The sequence below is a fragment of the Macrobrachium rosenbergii genome, chromosome 40 (genome assembly GCF_040412425.1).
Source record: "Macrobrachium rosenbergii isolate ZJJX-2024 chromosome 40, ASM4041242v1, whole genome shotgun sequence".
Classification (NCBI taxonomy): domain Eukaryota; kingdom Metazoa; phylum Arthropoda; class Malacostraca; order Decapoda; family Palaemonidae; genus Macrobrachium; species Macrobrachium rosenbergii.
In genome coordinates, this window is record NC_089780.1 from 31,902,928 (window position 1) to 31,919,964 (window position 17,037).

The window sequence follows — 17,037 nt, forward strand, 5'->3', positions numbered from 1 at the left end:
TTCATTTTGCAACAAATGGGAAGTCTCTAGCACAATATTTCGATTTATGGTGAATTTTTGAAAAAACTTTTTCCTTACCTCCTCGCTCGCTAACTCTGCTGAAAATCTCAGAATTTCTTTAGTCAACTTGTTGTAATTTTTTGCACCATTTTCTATTAGGCATTACATAAAGTGTTATACATGAAAATGTGTGCAATTTCATGTAGAATACAACAAAAAATAACTCATGGTTGTAGCTTTTATCAGTTTTGAAATATTTTCATATAAATCACGATAAGTGCCAAAATTTAAACCAAAATGGTAGAAAAATGCAATTGTAAGCTAAAACTCTTACATTCTAGTAACATTCAATCATTTACCTTCATTTTGCAACAAACAGGAAGTCTCTAGCACAATATTTCGATTTATGGTGAATTTTTAAATCTTTTTCCTTACGTCCGCACTCTCTAACTTGGCTGAAAATCTCAGAATTTTTTTAGTCACCTTGTCGTAATTTTCCCACAGTTACATAAAGTGCTATACATGAAAATGTGTGCAATTTCATGTACAATACAAAAAAATAACTCAAGGTTGTAGCTTTTATCAGTTTGGAAATATTTTCATATAAATCACAATAAGTGCAAAATTTAAACCTGCAGAATCAACTTTAGCTTCATCAAAATGGTCTGAAAAATGCAATTGTAAGCTAAAACTCTTACATTCTAGTAACATTCAATCATTTACCTTCATTTTGCAACAAACGGGAAGTCTCTAGCACAATATTTCGATTTATGGTGAATTTTTTGAAAAATACTTTTTTGACCTTACCTGCACTGACATGCTAACTCGGCTGAAAATCTCAAATTTCTTTAGTCACCTTTTGTAATTTTCTAGTACTTTTTCTATTAAAATGTTACATAAAGTTTTATATTATGAAAATGTGTGCAATTTCATGTAGAATACAACAAAAAATAACTCATGGTTGTAGCTTTTATCAACTTTGAAATATTTTCATATAAATTACGATAAATAGAAAAATTCACTCCTTCAGGTTAACTTTAACTTTCGACCCTTGTTTGAAAACTACAATTGTAAGCTAAAACTCTACATTCTAGTAATATTCAATCATTTACCTTCATTTTGCCAAAGCAAAGTCTCTAGCACAATATTTCGATTTATGGTGAATTTTTGGAAAACTTTTTTTTTACGTCCACAAGTTATGTAATTCATGCATCATTTTGTGATAATATTTTCTCTGTGTTGCTTTGTTTTACAATTTGTTATATACCAAAATCATCGCAATTTAGTGTACAATACAACGAAAAAAATAACTCATTAGCTTTAACTTTAAAAGTACGTTTTGTTCACAAGTCACGATTTTATACAATTATATATGAAATTTTTTTGACTTGTTGTCATATATTCCAATATTTATATATGATATTGATATTTTTTTTTCATTTCTGATAGTTGCATACTAAACTTCAGGCAATGACAAAAAAAGGAGCCAAAAATGAACTCTTAATCTTAAAAAACTAAGCGTGTTGTGATTTATTGAAAAAAACTTTTTTTCTGCTTCGGCGCTAACTCCCAAACCTATCCGGCATACGGCAGACACTTTTGTAAATAGACGCTTGGCGTTTAAGGGTTAAAGAAAATGGTCTGTAATTGTTTACATTACCGAGATCTTTTCCCGGTTTGGGGTTACGAATAATTATAGCTTTATGCCATTCATCAGGAAATATATTTCGAAGCCTAAGTGGTTATAAAATTCTAATAAGTACAGTAAAACCCTGTATTCACGGTCTCATGATTCATGGATTTCTCTTTGGAATTTATCTACCCATTATTCGCGGTATTTTTCACTGAGAAATATTCACTAGATACTATATTTCATCTCATTTTCATGACTAAATGCACTTTTTATGAAAAACTATTAAAATACTCAGGTAATGCTCCAGTTAGGATAATTCGATTTTGCAATGGGGTAAGCAAGTAATACTGATGTGGTAATATAATTTATAAAATATTTTCAAATTATCGTACATTGGCAACATGGATGAAACTCCATCGTAATTAAAGTTTTAATCAAAACTACTTGGCATGAAAGAACACATTACTGTTATTTTTACAGCAATAAACGATAAAAACGTAAAGCTCGTATTATGATGAGAATCCAGTGAAAATAGCGAACAGAATCTTTAATTTTTTTACACAAAACAAACGCCCCCAAACAGCCATCATCATCTACTAACAAAAATAATAGATAAATTAATTTCACAACGAGACATACTTTAGCTATATTTTGACTTAAAAAAATACTTCGTATAATGAAAAATAACCTTGCCCCATATAAATAAAGTATCTAGAGATACATTTACGCTAACTAGAATCAAGAGAAGCGCTCTAAACTGAATTAAATGCAGCGAAATAACCACTGCATAAACGATTTTCAAACCAAAACATTGATCGCTATGACCACAATTTATAATACAAAAGCAATATAAGAATATACTGTATACAATAATTACTGGATACAGTGAGTTAAGGCATAAAATTTTAAAAGATCCATGGAAAAGATGCATATTTGTCATGATCACGTTTGTATAATACGTTATGTGAATATAAAATAAAGTATAATGTAGGCTCCGCTACCGTATATGTATACAGTATACCATAGTGTAGGCTAAGCTAATTATTGTTTGCTATTCAATTTCTCTTTGCACTGAATTATTATGAGTCACTTTGCATGAACCTCCAGAATTAGCTGATACTAATAATTACTATACAGTGTTATGTATAGAGTATACTTCATAGTGTAGGCTAGGCTACCATATATGTATACATGGTACTGAATACCCTAGTGTAAGTTAGGCTATGTTCGAGAAAAGGTTTTGTATTTCTTACGTTTTTTCCTTTTTTTGGGGGGGGGGGACCTAACCCCATCATAAGTAGGATAATTGTATAAGCATATTTAGTTTGTTTTTTGTCTTTTTGAACTATCAAAATAGGCAGTTCTAGAAGGGTTCTGAGTATTGGTGGGTTTTAGCTATTCGCAGGGGGGTGTGGTATGCATCCCCTGTGAATACTGGGGGTTTACTGTATGTCTTTGCCAAAGGTGCTAAATGGCAGATCATTTCAAAACAAATACTGTCACCTCCAGAGGCAGATTTATTGCTGTTCAACAGAGCAAATTCCAACTCTTGACATACTAGATTTTCTATTATAATATATATCTACTATTGTTTCAAAACTTATTGTTATTAATTCTATACTATTTTTCTTTGTGCGGAAACACTCATCCAAATTTCTGTCACTACTTTTGCTAAATTTTCTCCTTTTACATTACTTATTTCTTTAGGATCAAGTATTCTTCTTCCATCTTTTATTATGGCATATCTAGGTGGTTTATCATGGGTACCATTTATTTTCCTGAAATTTTCCCGTATTTTTTGCATGGGAGTATTAATAGAGATTTAATACACATTTCCTCCATGAAATGATTCTTCCTTGAATTACTTCTCTTTTAAAATTTGCAGATATTTTGTTATAGAGAGGTTTTAATGTATCAATTTCTTTTTGAAAAGTTCCCTCTACTATCGGTAATGTTTTGTTTGTTTTACTGAACTTTCTATTCAAATTATCTAATCGTCTTCCAATTTGGCATTTTAAATTTTATTAATTCTGTTAGTTTTTCAGACCACCATGGGGCTTTGTGTTTTGTTGGATGAGATTTTGATTTTGGTATTGCTTTATCGGCAGCATTTTTAATGAAATCAACAAGAGATCTATTAGTTTCATTACGGTCTTTTAAATATTCAAATGGTGGGATACTCCTAGTATGGAATTCATATTGCTCCCAATCTGCTTTATAAATGTTGTATTGAGGGACATGCTTGGTGGGATTATTTTGTAATAATGAAATTAATATTGGGAAGTGGTCACTTGTATGCAAGTCGTCAACTGTATTCCAATCCAATCTGTCAACTACGTTTGTTGTACATAGAGTTAAGTTGATTAACTAAAGTGTTCCATGTGTTTTAGAAAAATATGTGGTGATTTCGTTATCATTTATACAGCACATGTCATATGTATCTATGAATTCTTCTATTTTACTTCCTGCTTTCTATTTGAGTCTGTACAATTACAGTCCCACATCGGGTTGTGAGCATTAAAATCACCTACTATTAATGTAGGTTCCTTGGCATTATTAAGTAAATCTTTAAGTTTGTCAAAGTCATGATTTTTATTAGGTTGGTTGCATAAATTATAAATTACATAATTATCACTTTTTACTCATATTTTACTACTTGATATTTGCGGATCAGTAAAGTTTACAGGTACTTTGTCATTACATACTTTGTTATGTACAGTACATATTATAGCAGTACCTAAATTTCCTTCTTCTTCTCTAGATGTAGATACTATGTTGTAAACATAGTATCATTGCTTCATATTCCCTTAGTAATCACTGTATTTCTCCCAAATGTTATCTGGTCTGTAGACCATTTACGTTCCACTGAATAATATAATTATTGAAAGTATAACATTAGTGTGTTCAAGTGCTATTTTCTTTTTGTGGATCATCAATTTGCATTTTTTCCAAAATCTTATTTACAATATTTATTGGTTTTTCTTTATAAGACATTATGTGCCCAATGCACATACAGCCCTTTTCGTGAGTATCTAAACAAGTAGTTTCTTTATTTCTGTATCTTATAAAATTTTGTACAGTGTTTGATAAACTGCCCTTTGTTATGCTTTTGTTTTTGTTGCAGAGTTCAACAAAACATTCATTAAATCCACGTGTTTTCATGTGCCTTTTTTTCATTTACTCTTGCGGCACCTATTGTTGGTGATGGAGTAATCTCTTCTCCCATCACATAATCATTCTTGTCAATGGTTTGTTCCTCTACTATTTCTTTGATGTTCTGGCAATCTGTTTCCATTGGTTTTATTATTAGTTTAGGAGACAATGGTATATTCTTATTTTTTGGTTTATGTTCTTTCTTCGGGTCTCCCGCCTACATTTTGATGGATGTATCCCTAATAATAGTTGGTTTTTGTTGGTCTTGGGTGAAGTTCTTTCTAAAGGCCTCTTTTTTTCTTTAGCTTCTAATTCATCATAACTTTCTTCTAATATTTCTGTGGTGCTTGTATTATCTACTAGTGTTTCCATTTCTCTTAATATCTCAAATGAATTTGAGCAAATATTTGTATACATTTCTTGGTTCTTTGCTATATTAGTTTCTTCTTACAAAGTGGTTATTTTTCTTTGAGATTGATCTATCATATAAGGGTTTTGTTATTCTTATCTATTTCCATTTTTGTTTCATTATTTGATCTTATTACAGTAGAGAATATCCGTTTCCTAGCCAGATCATGCATTCCTCTAACTTTTAATTCTAATTTGGACTCTTTACAGGCATTCCTGTCCTTTCCTGAAGCAATTTTAATTCTGTATTGTATATATAATACATACACTCCTTAGATCTTGCATGGCGATTTTGTCCACAGTTCACGCATTTTGGTTCACCACACCTCCAATGTGTGGTATGTTTGTCAGATCCACAGTACACACATATAGATGTATTACGGCAATATTTCCTTGTATGTCCATACGTACTAAAGTTTTGGCACTGTAGTGGTTTTGGAACATACGGTCTCAGTTCTCTGCTTTGGCCCAAGATTTTAATTTTTAAGGGTAATTCATGGCCTTCAAATTTTATCTTTGCTATTCTCAGTGTTTTCCATTACTCCGTCTACTGGCTATGTTGTATATTTAATCTTGTACATTGTTGTACCTATTTTTAAGGGAATCCAGCAATATATTCTTTTCTACTGGTTCTTTATCATTATCAGGGAGTACTATGGTACCTTGTACACTGTTCATACTGTCATGTTTTTTTATATGTACTTTTACATTGTCAATATTCTTTATAGTTAAGTAATTTTCTGACTTATTTTTTGTTGTGGTTTCTATCAACCACACCTGCTTGTGGTTTCTATCAACCACATCTGCTCTTTTATTTGTCTGAATAACATTCAGTACTTGAATGTTGATTCAACAGGAAGTTTTCTAATTTCAATGCCGATATTTTCTTCTCTGTTTCTATGGTCAGGAATCTGACCAACTTCCACTCCCACTGAGGGAGTCGAAGTGAGTCAAGGTTGGGTCAAGATATTTGCTTTTTTTTGGTTTGCTTTCCATTGGAGTATAGGGCACCAGTTAATTACATTAGTAATTTTCTCTGATTTTTCCCAGAGAGAGGTTGTCAGAGGAGGTTCCAGTGATTGTCAACTGTGCTGGGTCCCTGGCATCAAATGACCCTGGGGTACTTAAATCTTTAAAACTGCTAGGCATAAAGATTAAGGTACATTATATAAAAAAAAAATAAAAAATAATAAATAAACCTGAAAACCTTAAAAAGATATCATCAGCCCTTTCATGGAATTTATTCTTTCACCAATGGCACAAGTGAGAACTGACTCCCAAATGTCTGCTCCCTACCCTACCCCATAGGGGATGGCACAACATGATTAGAGTGGCCTAAGTGTAAGCCAAACCTGCTTGCTAGGACTGGAGTATTTCAAGAATACAATCGTCCCCGTCCTAATCATATCATGGCCAAACCAGATAGAATGCCAAGAGTACTATCCCTAGAACCAGACCCACCTGGAATCCATAGTCTAGCCCTAAAGAATAGTTCCACCTTCGACCTATCAATCTGATAACTCTCAGGCCTGGACATTATTGGGCAGTTGACGGTCCTACCACAGTTCTTGCTATTTAGCTTCGGATAAAAACCCATTCCCAGCTATGATATCTTTTCCTATTTATCAGGTCCAATAAATTTTAGTAAAAGTGGAAAATTCCACAAAAATTAATCCAAACAAACATATAATGGCACATGAGACTCTTGGGCTCAAACCTGGGAACAGATTCCTGGGATTCAAGAGTCTCCTCAACATGTCAAGGTGGTCCCACATCAAGGAGGTATGCCTCTGGATTTTCTGGATTTCCACCATATGGGACTTCTCCTCTTACCATCTGTCAAGGATATCACATAACCCAATTGTGTATGACCATCTTCAATATTCCCAAATGAAGCATCTGTTTAGACTTCCCAATAAATCTTTTCTGCATCTAACTCACTTATTATCACTTCTCCCATTATGTTCTTAGTTTTTCTCACTACTTTAATCAGCTTTTTCATATCTTGAGTCATTCCTTCTGTAAAAGTTTTACTTAATTCACTAACATTGTATGATATTTCTGGTATGGTATGTTCTACCATTGATCTATACTCTGTTAACTCCTTTTGTCCTTATACTCTATTACCCATAAATCTTCTAGCTTCTGGTTGTCTTATAGAATTTATATCTTGCCACTGATTAAGACAAATTCTATTTTCTTTATGCTCTACTATTACTCCTATATACTTAAAACTTTTACTTTCTTGTTCCCCTACTTGCAATTTCCCAATTGCTTCCTTTAAAAATCCTTCACTTCCTCCATAGCAAAAATCATTTGCATGTGTATATAAAACACCAGTCAATTTATTGTCTTTCTTCCAAAAGAATATATTAGGTTCTAACCTGCATCCTTGAGCCCATAAACAATTTCCTTCAATTTCTATAATCCACTCCAACAATCTTCACTACGTGGTTTTAAATATACCTCTCACTGTATTTCATCACCTTGTAGATACACAGTTTTTACATCTAATGTATAACAATTCCAATCGTTCAATTTTATTAATGTCAAACAAAATTTTATAATTTCAGCATTGCATGTAAGAGCGTCTTTTTCCCATTCAGCCATTTCTTCTTCAAAACCTCTAGCTACCAGTCTTGCTTTGCATATCCTTTCCCCACTTTTACCTTTTCATTACTATCCATCTTGTGGATACTGTATAGCTTTTTGTCCAACATCATTTACCTCCTTGTATACCTTGTTTTCTCTCCAACTCTGCCATTCTTTTTCTTTAGCTTCAATTACGACTTCTATTTTCAAATCCCAGCAAAACCTCTTCTTCATCGTCAATTTCTTCTACATGACTATCTCTAAGTTAACACATCCCTTGTTACCTGACTGTGAGTCTCGTACATTATACAAATCAGTCCAAGATCTGCTTGATTTTTTTCCTGCAAGACTTAATATATAGTCCATTCTTCTACTTGTCCTGTATTCTTGTTTATAGTGCTAACTCTATTTCCCTTTTTGAAGTTGGGTATCTCTGCTATTAACTCACCTTCTATTACCACACTTTCCCCTTCATCTTCCAGTGTTTCCTCTGCCAAATCTCTTTCTACAGCCTCTTCTATATCTGCATTCCTTCTCCAGCCCATTATCATCTCCTTTTCTTCCTGCCCATCTATATTCCCTTCCTTTGCTGCACAGGATTCATCCTCCCCTACAGTATGTGTTTTATCTATTTAGGTATCTTTTCTTTTTCTAGTGACAGTCTTTGAATCTTAGTAACATGTATTCTAGCTACTTCTCTTACAGAATCCCCATGTTTAACCACTGATGTTTTACCAGATACTCCCACTACCTGAGCAGGTCCTCTCCATTCATTTTCATTTTCTCTCTTATAGAATACCTCATCTTCCACTACTGCTTCTTCAAATTTATGTTCTCTGCTGTTTCTGTTGAAAGCAATTCTTATTTTATTACAAGACTCATTTTTGATAAACACTTCTCTGGCCTTATGCATTGCATTCAGTGTATCCCTTACTATGCTTTCTTCCATACCTCTGCTTGCAGGACTTGAATTCTCTTCTCCCATTGGTTAGGGCAGAAACCACCTGTATTTAATAAGCAGTTCCTAGCATTCACTACCCATCTTAATGCTATGGGCCAATCCACTTAATCATCTTTCATCTTTCTTAAGCTTTCTTTGATTATGCCCACCATCTTTTCACATAGTCCATTGTTCCATGGAGACTCAGATGCTGTGGCCAATACTTTAATATCCCATCTTTCTGCCATCCTCATCCTCCTTACTTTTTCATTTTGAAATTCTCCCCCGTTGTCTAATAATATTTTAGAAGGTGCTCCAAATATAGCAATCCACCCATCAAAAAGTGTCTTTGTAATAGTTTCTGGTTTCTTGTCTTTCATCCAAAAAGCCTGACAATATCTCCTTGCCATATCTACAATACCAAGAACTTTCTCTCTTCTATCTCTCCCACATCCATTGCTACAACTTCATTAAATGTTTTACTCCAAGAAAATCCCACTACTGGTTTAGCTGGGTTTCTTTTGTATCTTTTACATACCTCACAACTTGTGATTAAGTCTGTTAGTAACTTATTTCCTCTTTTTCTCTCTCTCAAACCATCACAACATGCGATTAAGTCTGTTGGTAACTTTTTTATTTCCTCTTTTTCTTTCTCTCTAAAACCATCACTCCACTGTGCCTCTTCTGTTAGCTTTCATATTTTATCTCCACTTCCGTGACAAAACTGTAGATGTAACTTCATCACTGCACCTTTAATTTCCCTTAAGACTCTTTCCCTTCCATCCCTCCAGTAACAATTCTTCGTCTACCTTCCTCCTCAAAACTGGTATTCTTAAGTGGCCCTGTTTGTCTTCTCTTAACTTAACTTCATTTCCCCTAATGCTTCTATTTTTAACACAAATCTCTTTTAAATTTATAGTCATAACCATTTTACTCATAGTTTTCTTACCTATTAACCACGGTACATCACCCTGCAAAATTTCTGTCTTCAAATAAAACTTTTTGTTTTTCAATATCACTGGTATTTCCATTACTCCTTTCTACTTGTATGATGACTCACAGAAATTAAATACTTCATTAGACTCTTTCTTAGTATCATTCATTCTCCTCAACTCTTCCTGATTCCCCCACACACTGTCAATTTACATCCCGTGTCTAAAATTACATCGATCTCTTCCCATGATTATTCCTCTTATTTTACTAACTTTTCCCATGATTCTTCCTCTATTTTACTAACTTCTCCTATATAAACTTTTTCTTCTTCTTGTCAAGTTTCTGATTTCTTCTTATTTTGAAAATTCTGAGGACAATCTCTGGACCAATGCCATTCCAATTTGCATATTACACACAATGTTACTTAACCTTCTCTATTTATATGATTTCTTCCACCTCCACCTTGATTCACTTTTCCCCAATATCTTTGGTTTTCCCTCCCTCTCCTGGAATTCGTATAACCTTCTGATCCCCAACATTCCCTCTCCTCTTTATTCCCTAATCCCTCAAAAATTCTTTTCATTATCTGTGACACTTTTATATTCCAACTTTCCTTGACCACAAGCTGCTAATACCATTTGTTTTGTATTTTCTGTGAGATTCGCTTGTTCTAGCACATGAAAACCTTTGGCTTCCCGCATGCTTTTCCCTATTGCTCTACTACACTGACTCTGCCTTTTGATACCTAATTTTAAAATCTCTCATCTTTCCACTAGGTTCTCCTATTTTAAAACAGTTTTTCATTTTAGTGTAATTTTCCAGTAGCATATCTTTTAGATAGACTTCATCTAGTTTGGATAGGATTATCTCTGAACTGTCTTTATCCTTAAGTTCATCTCTATCTATTTCTTCTGTTACTTCTACAGCTTTTCCTTTTAAGCTCATTCTTATCTCTATCCCCAGATATTTCATTTCTTCTCCACACACCACAAGCCAATCTTCGACTTGTCCTCTCCATCCTTATCGCCAAGTCCCGTTAAATCTCGGACAGTCTCTTCTCCACATCATCTCCCAAAGTTTACCACTGGATCCATCCATTTTTAACCAACCACACTCTGATACCACCTGAAAGTTTTCTAGCCTAACCCGTCCAAAAATGCTACAATTATGCAACCCACTCACCTATTCACATTCTTCTTTTATAATGCAGCTTACGACTACAAAAAACCACAAAACAGACTTACAACCCAAAATTGACAACCTAACCACCATAGATCTCTTTACCTCACCACAGTGTTTTCATCCCTCACGTTGGCATTATTTACATTTGGCTCTCTCCCACCATTCATCATGCTATGATGTCACAACATGAGTGGATACTTTTAAACAAAGAATGTTTTGCTATAAAAACATCATATAAAGTTAAACATGTACTTTTTATGCATTTCGTAACACCCATACCATTTCCCTAATGCAAAAAATAAAAATAAAATATTAATGATTAACCTTCCAAAACTGACATATAATCAGCTGCCCAAGATAAAACACACGATTTTGACCTGTGTATCTTTCTATCCTCAATGGAATAGTCCAGGACAATAAGAACCAAGCTCAGCTGATTCTGCCTAGACTTCATAGTGTGGCTTGACAGATTCCACTGGATAAATATGACACTACTGTCCTGTGAGCTAGCAATGGGGGTCTTTGAGGGAAGCCCTTAGGTCTACCCTTTTGGTCACTGTTCCTGGTTTGGGTGGAAAAGGGGGCTCAGGCATATACTGATCATTTCAGTATATGGTTGGTCTCTTAAAATATTGTACACCTGTGCAATGACCTGTCCCTTGCTTTTGCCGTCCAAGAGCGACCTTTAAACCTTTGAACTATGAATTTATAAAATAAAGTAATATAATATAATCCATCTACTTGGATAACAGTTGGTTCAGTCTAGCAGTATGACCCAATGGTTTAAAAACATTAAAACAATACTGCTAGGCACTGATAAGAAGCATCTATAAAAAAAACTACATAAATTCACTGAAAAAATAAATATTTGTACATTACATATATCAAAAGCCACAATAAAGTAGACACAGTAGTGAAATACAGTCCAGAATACAGCACTTGCTGGTGCTAACAAAAGGGAATGATTTTCAAAAAGCTCACAATACACATTAATTAAAGACATTCAGGTCTTGGGATCTACCCAGCCTTAAAACAGAGGGTTTTGTAAAGTAGTAGGTTAGTTTTTGTATCAAAACTTGACATATGTGCTTGTAATTATGAAGATGATTGCATGATATAAATGAATAAATTATTATTGAATTAGAGAGGCCACACCAGCCATCTAAAATAAGTTCTGTTTCTTGTATAACAACTCAAATGACTATTCTACTGCAATACAAAAAATGCTGACAATGACAATGCTACTTACCCTAGGTCCTGAGGGTTGGACTGTAGTTGGCTAATCATCTTGAGGTATTCGGGGTCTTTCATGAACTCTCTTGTACGTGGGTCCTGAGTAAGCTTCACCATTATATTTGGATCACTGAACGGGTTCATTTTATCTCCTCCCATCTGGTAATATACAAGGAATACTATAATGTAGCTTACTAAGACTTGACAATGAACTTCACTTAGCATTAATCTCTATATGACGCCATCTTATTGCATATGTTCTCACTGGTACAACATTCTGAAGACAGAAAAGATGGGTGAATGCCTCCAACCTTCCAACTACCACCCTTACTGCTTTAATTCATATTATTGCTAAAGTCTTCAGAACATCACTCAACTCCACCTTTAAAAACTCTTTGAACCCAAACAGCTTCTTTACGAGAAAGTAAGGCTTCTATAACACAAAATCTACTGGTGTATTTTCCTACCTGAAATGTAATTTTTTTCTTCTTAAAGACTTCTCATCTAACTGCTTTACATCTGTTAGTGATAGCAAATCTACCCTTTCTCATCTCTTAATAAATTAGTGACTTCATGGTCCTATTTTAAATCCACTGATAGACAAGTGCCTCTAAACCACCTCCTCTCTTACTAAACCTTTTGATAAAGATTATAGCTCCAATATTTCTCCTCAATTCACATCCCGGTCATATTCTGTAAGTAAACTCATCACAAAATTGCAATCCATTTGTAAATTATCTTTTAACTCTAGCTTTAGGAGGCTATATGAATGGGGATTATAAAATCACAATTTTTTAAAGTAAATTGTATTTTTCCTAACTATACAAACCTGAGGTCCTTTACATTAGGAATTACTTGCAGCGAAGCTGGACACGGCTGTTAAACTCTTGAACAAGGTGGTTAGGCAGTAACTACCGTCAGGTAGGCAGGAATACCCGCCTGCCCAGATGTAAACATTCCAGTTTGCCTTTTGGTTCAGGTTCAGATTGAGGGGTGGCATGATGCAGGCAAAAAATGTAATGTAAAGGACCTCAGGTTTGTATAGTTAGGAAAAATGCAATTTACTTTCAAAAATTGTGATTTGTTCCGACATGATATACAAACCATCGGTCCTTTACATTAGGAAGACTCATTGGTTGGAGGGGGGGAATCTGAGTGAGTCTCTTGAACTGACGGGAGTTCTGCACACCTGGGCTGCAACTGGTCGAAAGAGCAAGGAGGAGTACCATGCCTCTGACACATTGATCAGAGTGTAGGAAACTTAACTCATACGAAATAGGCTGGAAGAATCTAGAGTCGGAAGCAGCAAGGAAAACCCAAGATTGGCATTTGCCAGTCTCTCCTTCCTCCCCTTGCTAGAGGAAGGAGTGGAATTGCTTCTATGATTCTACAAGAATCATAGAACGGGTGCACAATGTGTGGTCTTACCGCATCATACACCAGATCCAGTAAGTGCTGGTTCGAGTCCTATTCTCATCCCGAAGGAGGGGAAGTAGGAGGACGGGGAAGGAGGCGGAAGAGAGGTCAGTCACTCTCAGTATCCTTCTCACTTCCAGAACCAACACCTTAGGCGAGAGGCAACTAGTCCTCTTGAAGGAGCTGGGTAAAAAAACAAAACTTGAGCAGCCACCACAAGGTCAAGAAAAAAAGGTTCCAAAGGCCTGTGGGACCACAGGAAGACAAGAGTGTGGTCTATGAGACCATGTCTTGCTTCCAGGCTGAAAGAAACTTCCGGAATGCGAGAGATGGACCAAGCCATTGACTTCATGAGCTCTCGGGTGGAAAGTACCAGTATCATTGTCGCCAGCTGCCCAGTACCTCCTTCGGTCGCTTCACAAAACCAGGGGAAAGATATGTCCTCAGACACTTCTTTGGGAGAGAGAGTACTAGTGAAAATGTTGACGACATCCAGGTTAGGAATGTCGAGCCTTTTCGTAAAGTACCACAGCTCCCTAATAGGAAAAAGTAACGAATGATCTGGATCATCGATACACAGTCCAAGAAGGAGGGGAACAAGAAGGACTCCAACCCGACAATAGATGCCAAGGATTCGGAGTCCACTTACAACATCCGAGAAGGAGTCAAGGTATTAATCCCCTTCACCAGTTCTTCCATCTTCTACACCAAGGCTGGAGCAAGATGAGAGCTGGTCCTAAGAGGGCACATCTCTATCTGACTCTCATAAGGGCGCATGCAGAGCACGAGACAGGAACCATAAATGAGAGTCACATGCCAGCCAGGGAACAGTTCCCTGGGACAGAAAGACGGAAGAAGCTTCTCATCCATAGCTAAATCTCGACTGAGGAGAAGAAGGCTACTTTAGATAGAAGACTAGGTCACAAGGGCCTATGTTCTTCACAAATGAAAGGGAGAGAAGCTACCCTCGGCAGAGAAGACGAGGAAGTCTTGACTTGACGAGCAACTCTGACCCGAGAAGAAGTTCCGTCAACGACACCCACCAGCGAAGACGGATCCAGTCCCTGGGACAGTTGCATAGGACTTCAAGAGATATCCAGCTATATCCGTTGCAAGGAAAGCTGGAAGATCTGCAAGTCCTGAACACACAGGGATGTAATGCCTGAAGAACCCCTTCTTGTGTAGCTGCTACAGGAGGCTGGGTCAAGCAGAACTCTTCTTGATGTCTCGGAAGCAGAGCTATCAAGTCAGGCGAAAGGCGAAGTCTTCCAGCATTTGTCTGTAACTCAGGGTGAGCAATGCTTGTGAACCCCTAGTGAAACAGACAAATATGGAGGGAAAACAGAGATATCGATTTTTCCCAAAAAGGCAGCATGCCTCACCATAGCGGCCCCTGGGTCTGGTATGGAGTGAGAAAAACTACCGACTTTGTTGTGCAGGGAGGCAACAGAGAGATGGTAGGGATCTCTCAGTCGAGCAGTCTCTTTGTGAATCTTCGTGAGGAAGAGAGTGAAGAGCACGCTCCGTCCTGATCACTCAAACCCGAGGCCAAGATCACCTACCAATACATTCCCACTGGGAATGCATCTGGTTAATTGAGCTGTCGAGTGTGCAATAGAACACTTGAGTGCCTGCAAATGTTGAGAGATGAAACAGGAGGAAAAACACAATTTCCTCGTTTGTCAACGAATGCCACTACTGTGGTTTTGTTGTTCAACAAAACTACTGAGTGTCGCAAAACTCATCCTGAATTCTTGGAAGACCAAAAGGCTGCCTTGAGTCCAGGATGTTGATGACAAGGTACTAACTGTCGCGGTCACACACCTTCAAGACAAAGTCTTACAGGCGTGCGCCTATTCCTCAATCGGTGAATCCATAAGTAGACACAAGATGTGAGGGGAATATGCAAGCATATTCAAAGGTTCCTTCAATCAAGCATTAGCCTAACTCTTTCCTCATACTTCAAAGAGGGAAGAAGGATGGGGGAATAGAAGATCTCCATTCTCCACCATGGGGAAGCTTCTGCAAGATGACAGGATACCGACACGATTAGCTCTAGCAGGCCTGGCATTTCCCGAATCAGGAGCATGAGAGAGGAAGCGGGATGGAAGTTTGATGAAAAGAATTGCTGAGACCTAAAGGAAATAGATACTTCTCCTGAAGGAATCTCTTCCCAGGTCTCGGCAATTTCGCAGCCAACTCCAGAGACTCAATAAGAATCATTTCCTCCAGGCATCTGTAGTAGGAGAACTTCTTCCTGGTTGATACTTCTTTCTCTCTGCCCTTCTTCCCTCCTCCCTTATGGAAAAGAGGGTAAAAAGAGACACAGTTATGGGCACTATTCTAGAAGGGAAGAAGAGGGCTATTTGTTCCGTGATCTTCTTCCGAAGCCTGGGACTTCTTAGGAGTTGAGGGGGCTGGCTTGAACTCAAGGTCCAGCTGAGATGACTAAAGACCCAAAGGTCTTGCCCATTGTCCAAAGGACAAGGCAGTGCCCTTGTATGAACCTTGATTACCATGGTATCTGGCAAATCTCTGAAAGAGAAAGGCAGAACCAAGTTCAGAAAAGGTTCATTCCTAAGGGTCGCGCCAACTCGGGACTTATGAAACCGGAGACTCGAATTGGGACAAAGTCCTTCTCAGCACCAGAACTGCCACAGAACTGCAGTCAGCAAGACCCTCCGAGGCAAGAAGTCGTGCTCTGTCGAGCTGGGGAGAAGCTTAGTGTCTCAACCTGAATGAACTCCTTGTCCAAAGAAAAGTATTCATTTGGTTGAGAACGCTCTCGCAAGCAAGGACCGTGGCGGCCCCCGAAACTCTCGGCCCCTCGTACAACGGTTGCAAGTGATGAAGATTATTCATTGGGGGAGCCACAGTCCTGTCCTGGGGATCCTTGCGCTGACGAAAAACAAGGGCAATCACAACTTGAAGAGGAAGACCCTCGCTGCTTTCGAAGCGTGAAACTCCTGTACCTCTCTCCTTAGAGGGAGACCTTGACAGATCCCAAGAAACCCTACTTGGCTACCTGGTTGTACCACGAGACAATTGGGGGGCCAACACAACAGGCAGCTGAGCTCCGGAAAAGAGAATAGGTGAGGGGAGCTAGTCCGCCCCACCTGTCCTGCCAAAAGAAAACAGGTGAAGAGAAAGAGTAAGACCAGTAAGACCAGGGAGAGGCGGACCATGAGCGATAATCAACTGAAGGAGATTACTGCCACACAGGGGAAGAAGAGGGCTTGTGCTGTGGCAAAGCGCTTTTCTGAGAAGAGCAGAAAATTCACTCGAACAGAGCCGAGAACCTGGTTTGAAAACACAATTCAGCGGGTGGTATGGTGGGAGGCAGGCGGGTGAGCTGAGCCGAGAAAGCCACATCGAACCGAGCTGATCAAGCAGGCGGGGCAAGCAAGCCGATCGAGCTAACACAATCGGAACTTGTCTTGCCGTGAACTAGTGCTAGTTTCCCGAACTCTAAACTCCTTCGAGGCCAAGGCCCCTCAAGAAGAAAGTTCAAAGGGGAATTCTGTGTCTGGTATTCTGCATGCTCGAA

General features: G+C 37.4%; 1 protein-coding gene across 1 annotated transcript in view; it reads right to left on the minus strand.

Moving 5' to 3' along the window:
* The window catches only part of LOC136826316 (stress-induced-phosphoprotein 1-like), a 199,016-nt gene that overhangs the window by 85,317 nt on the left and 96,662 nt on the right, over window positions 1-17,037 (minus strand). The window contains exon 5 of the mRNA XM_067083560.1: window positions 12,091-12,233. Within this exon, the coding sequence (XP_066939661.1) occupies window positions 12,091-12,233 (143 nt within the window). The remainder of the gene's footprint in view (window positions 1-12,090; window positions 12,234-17,037) is intronic.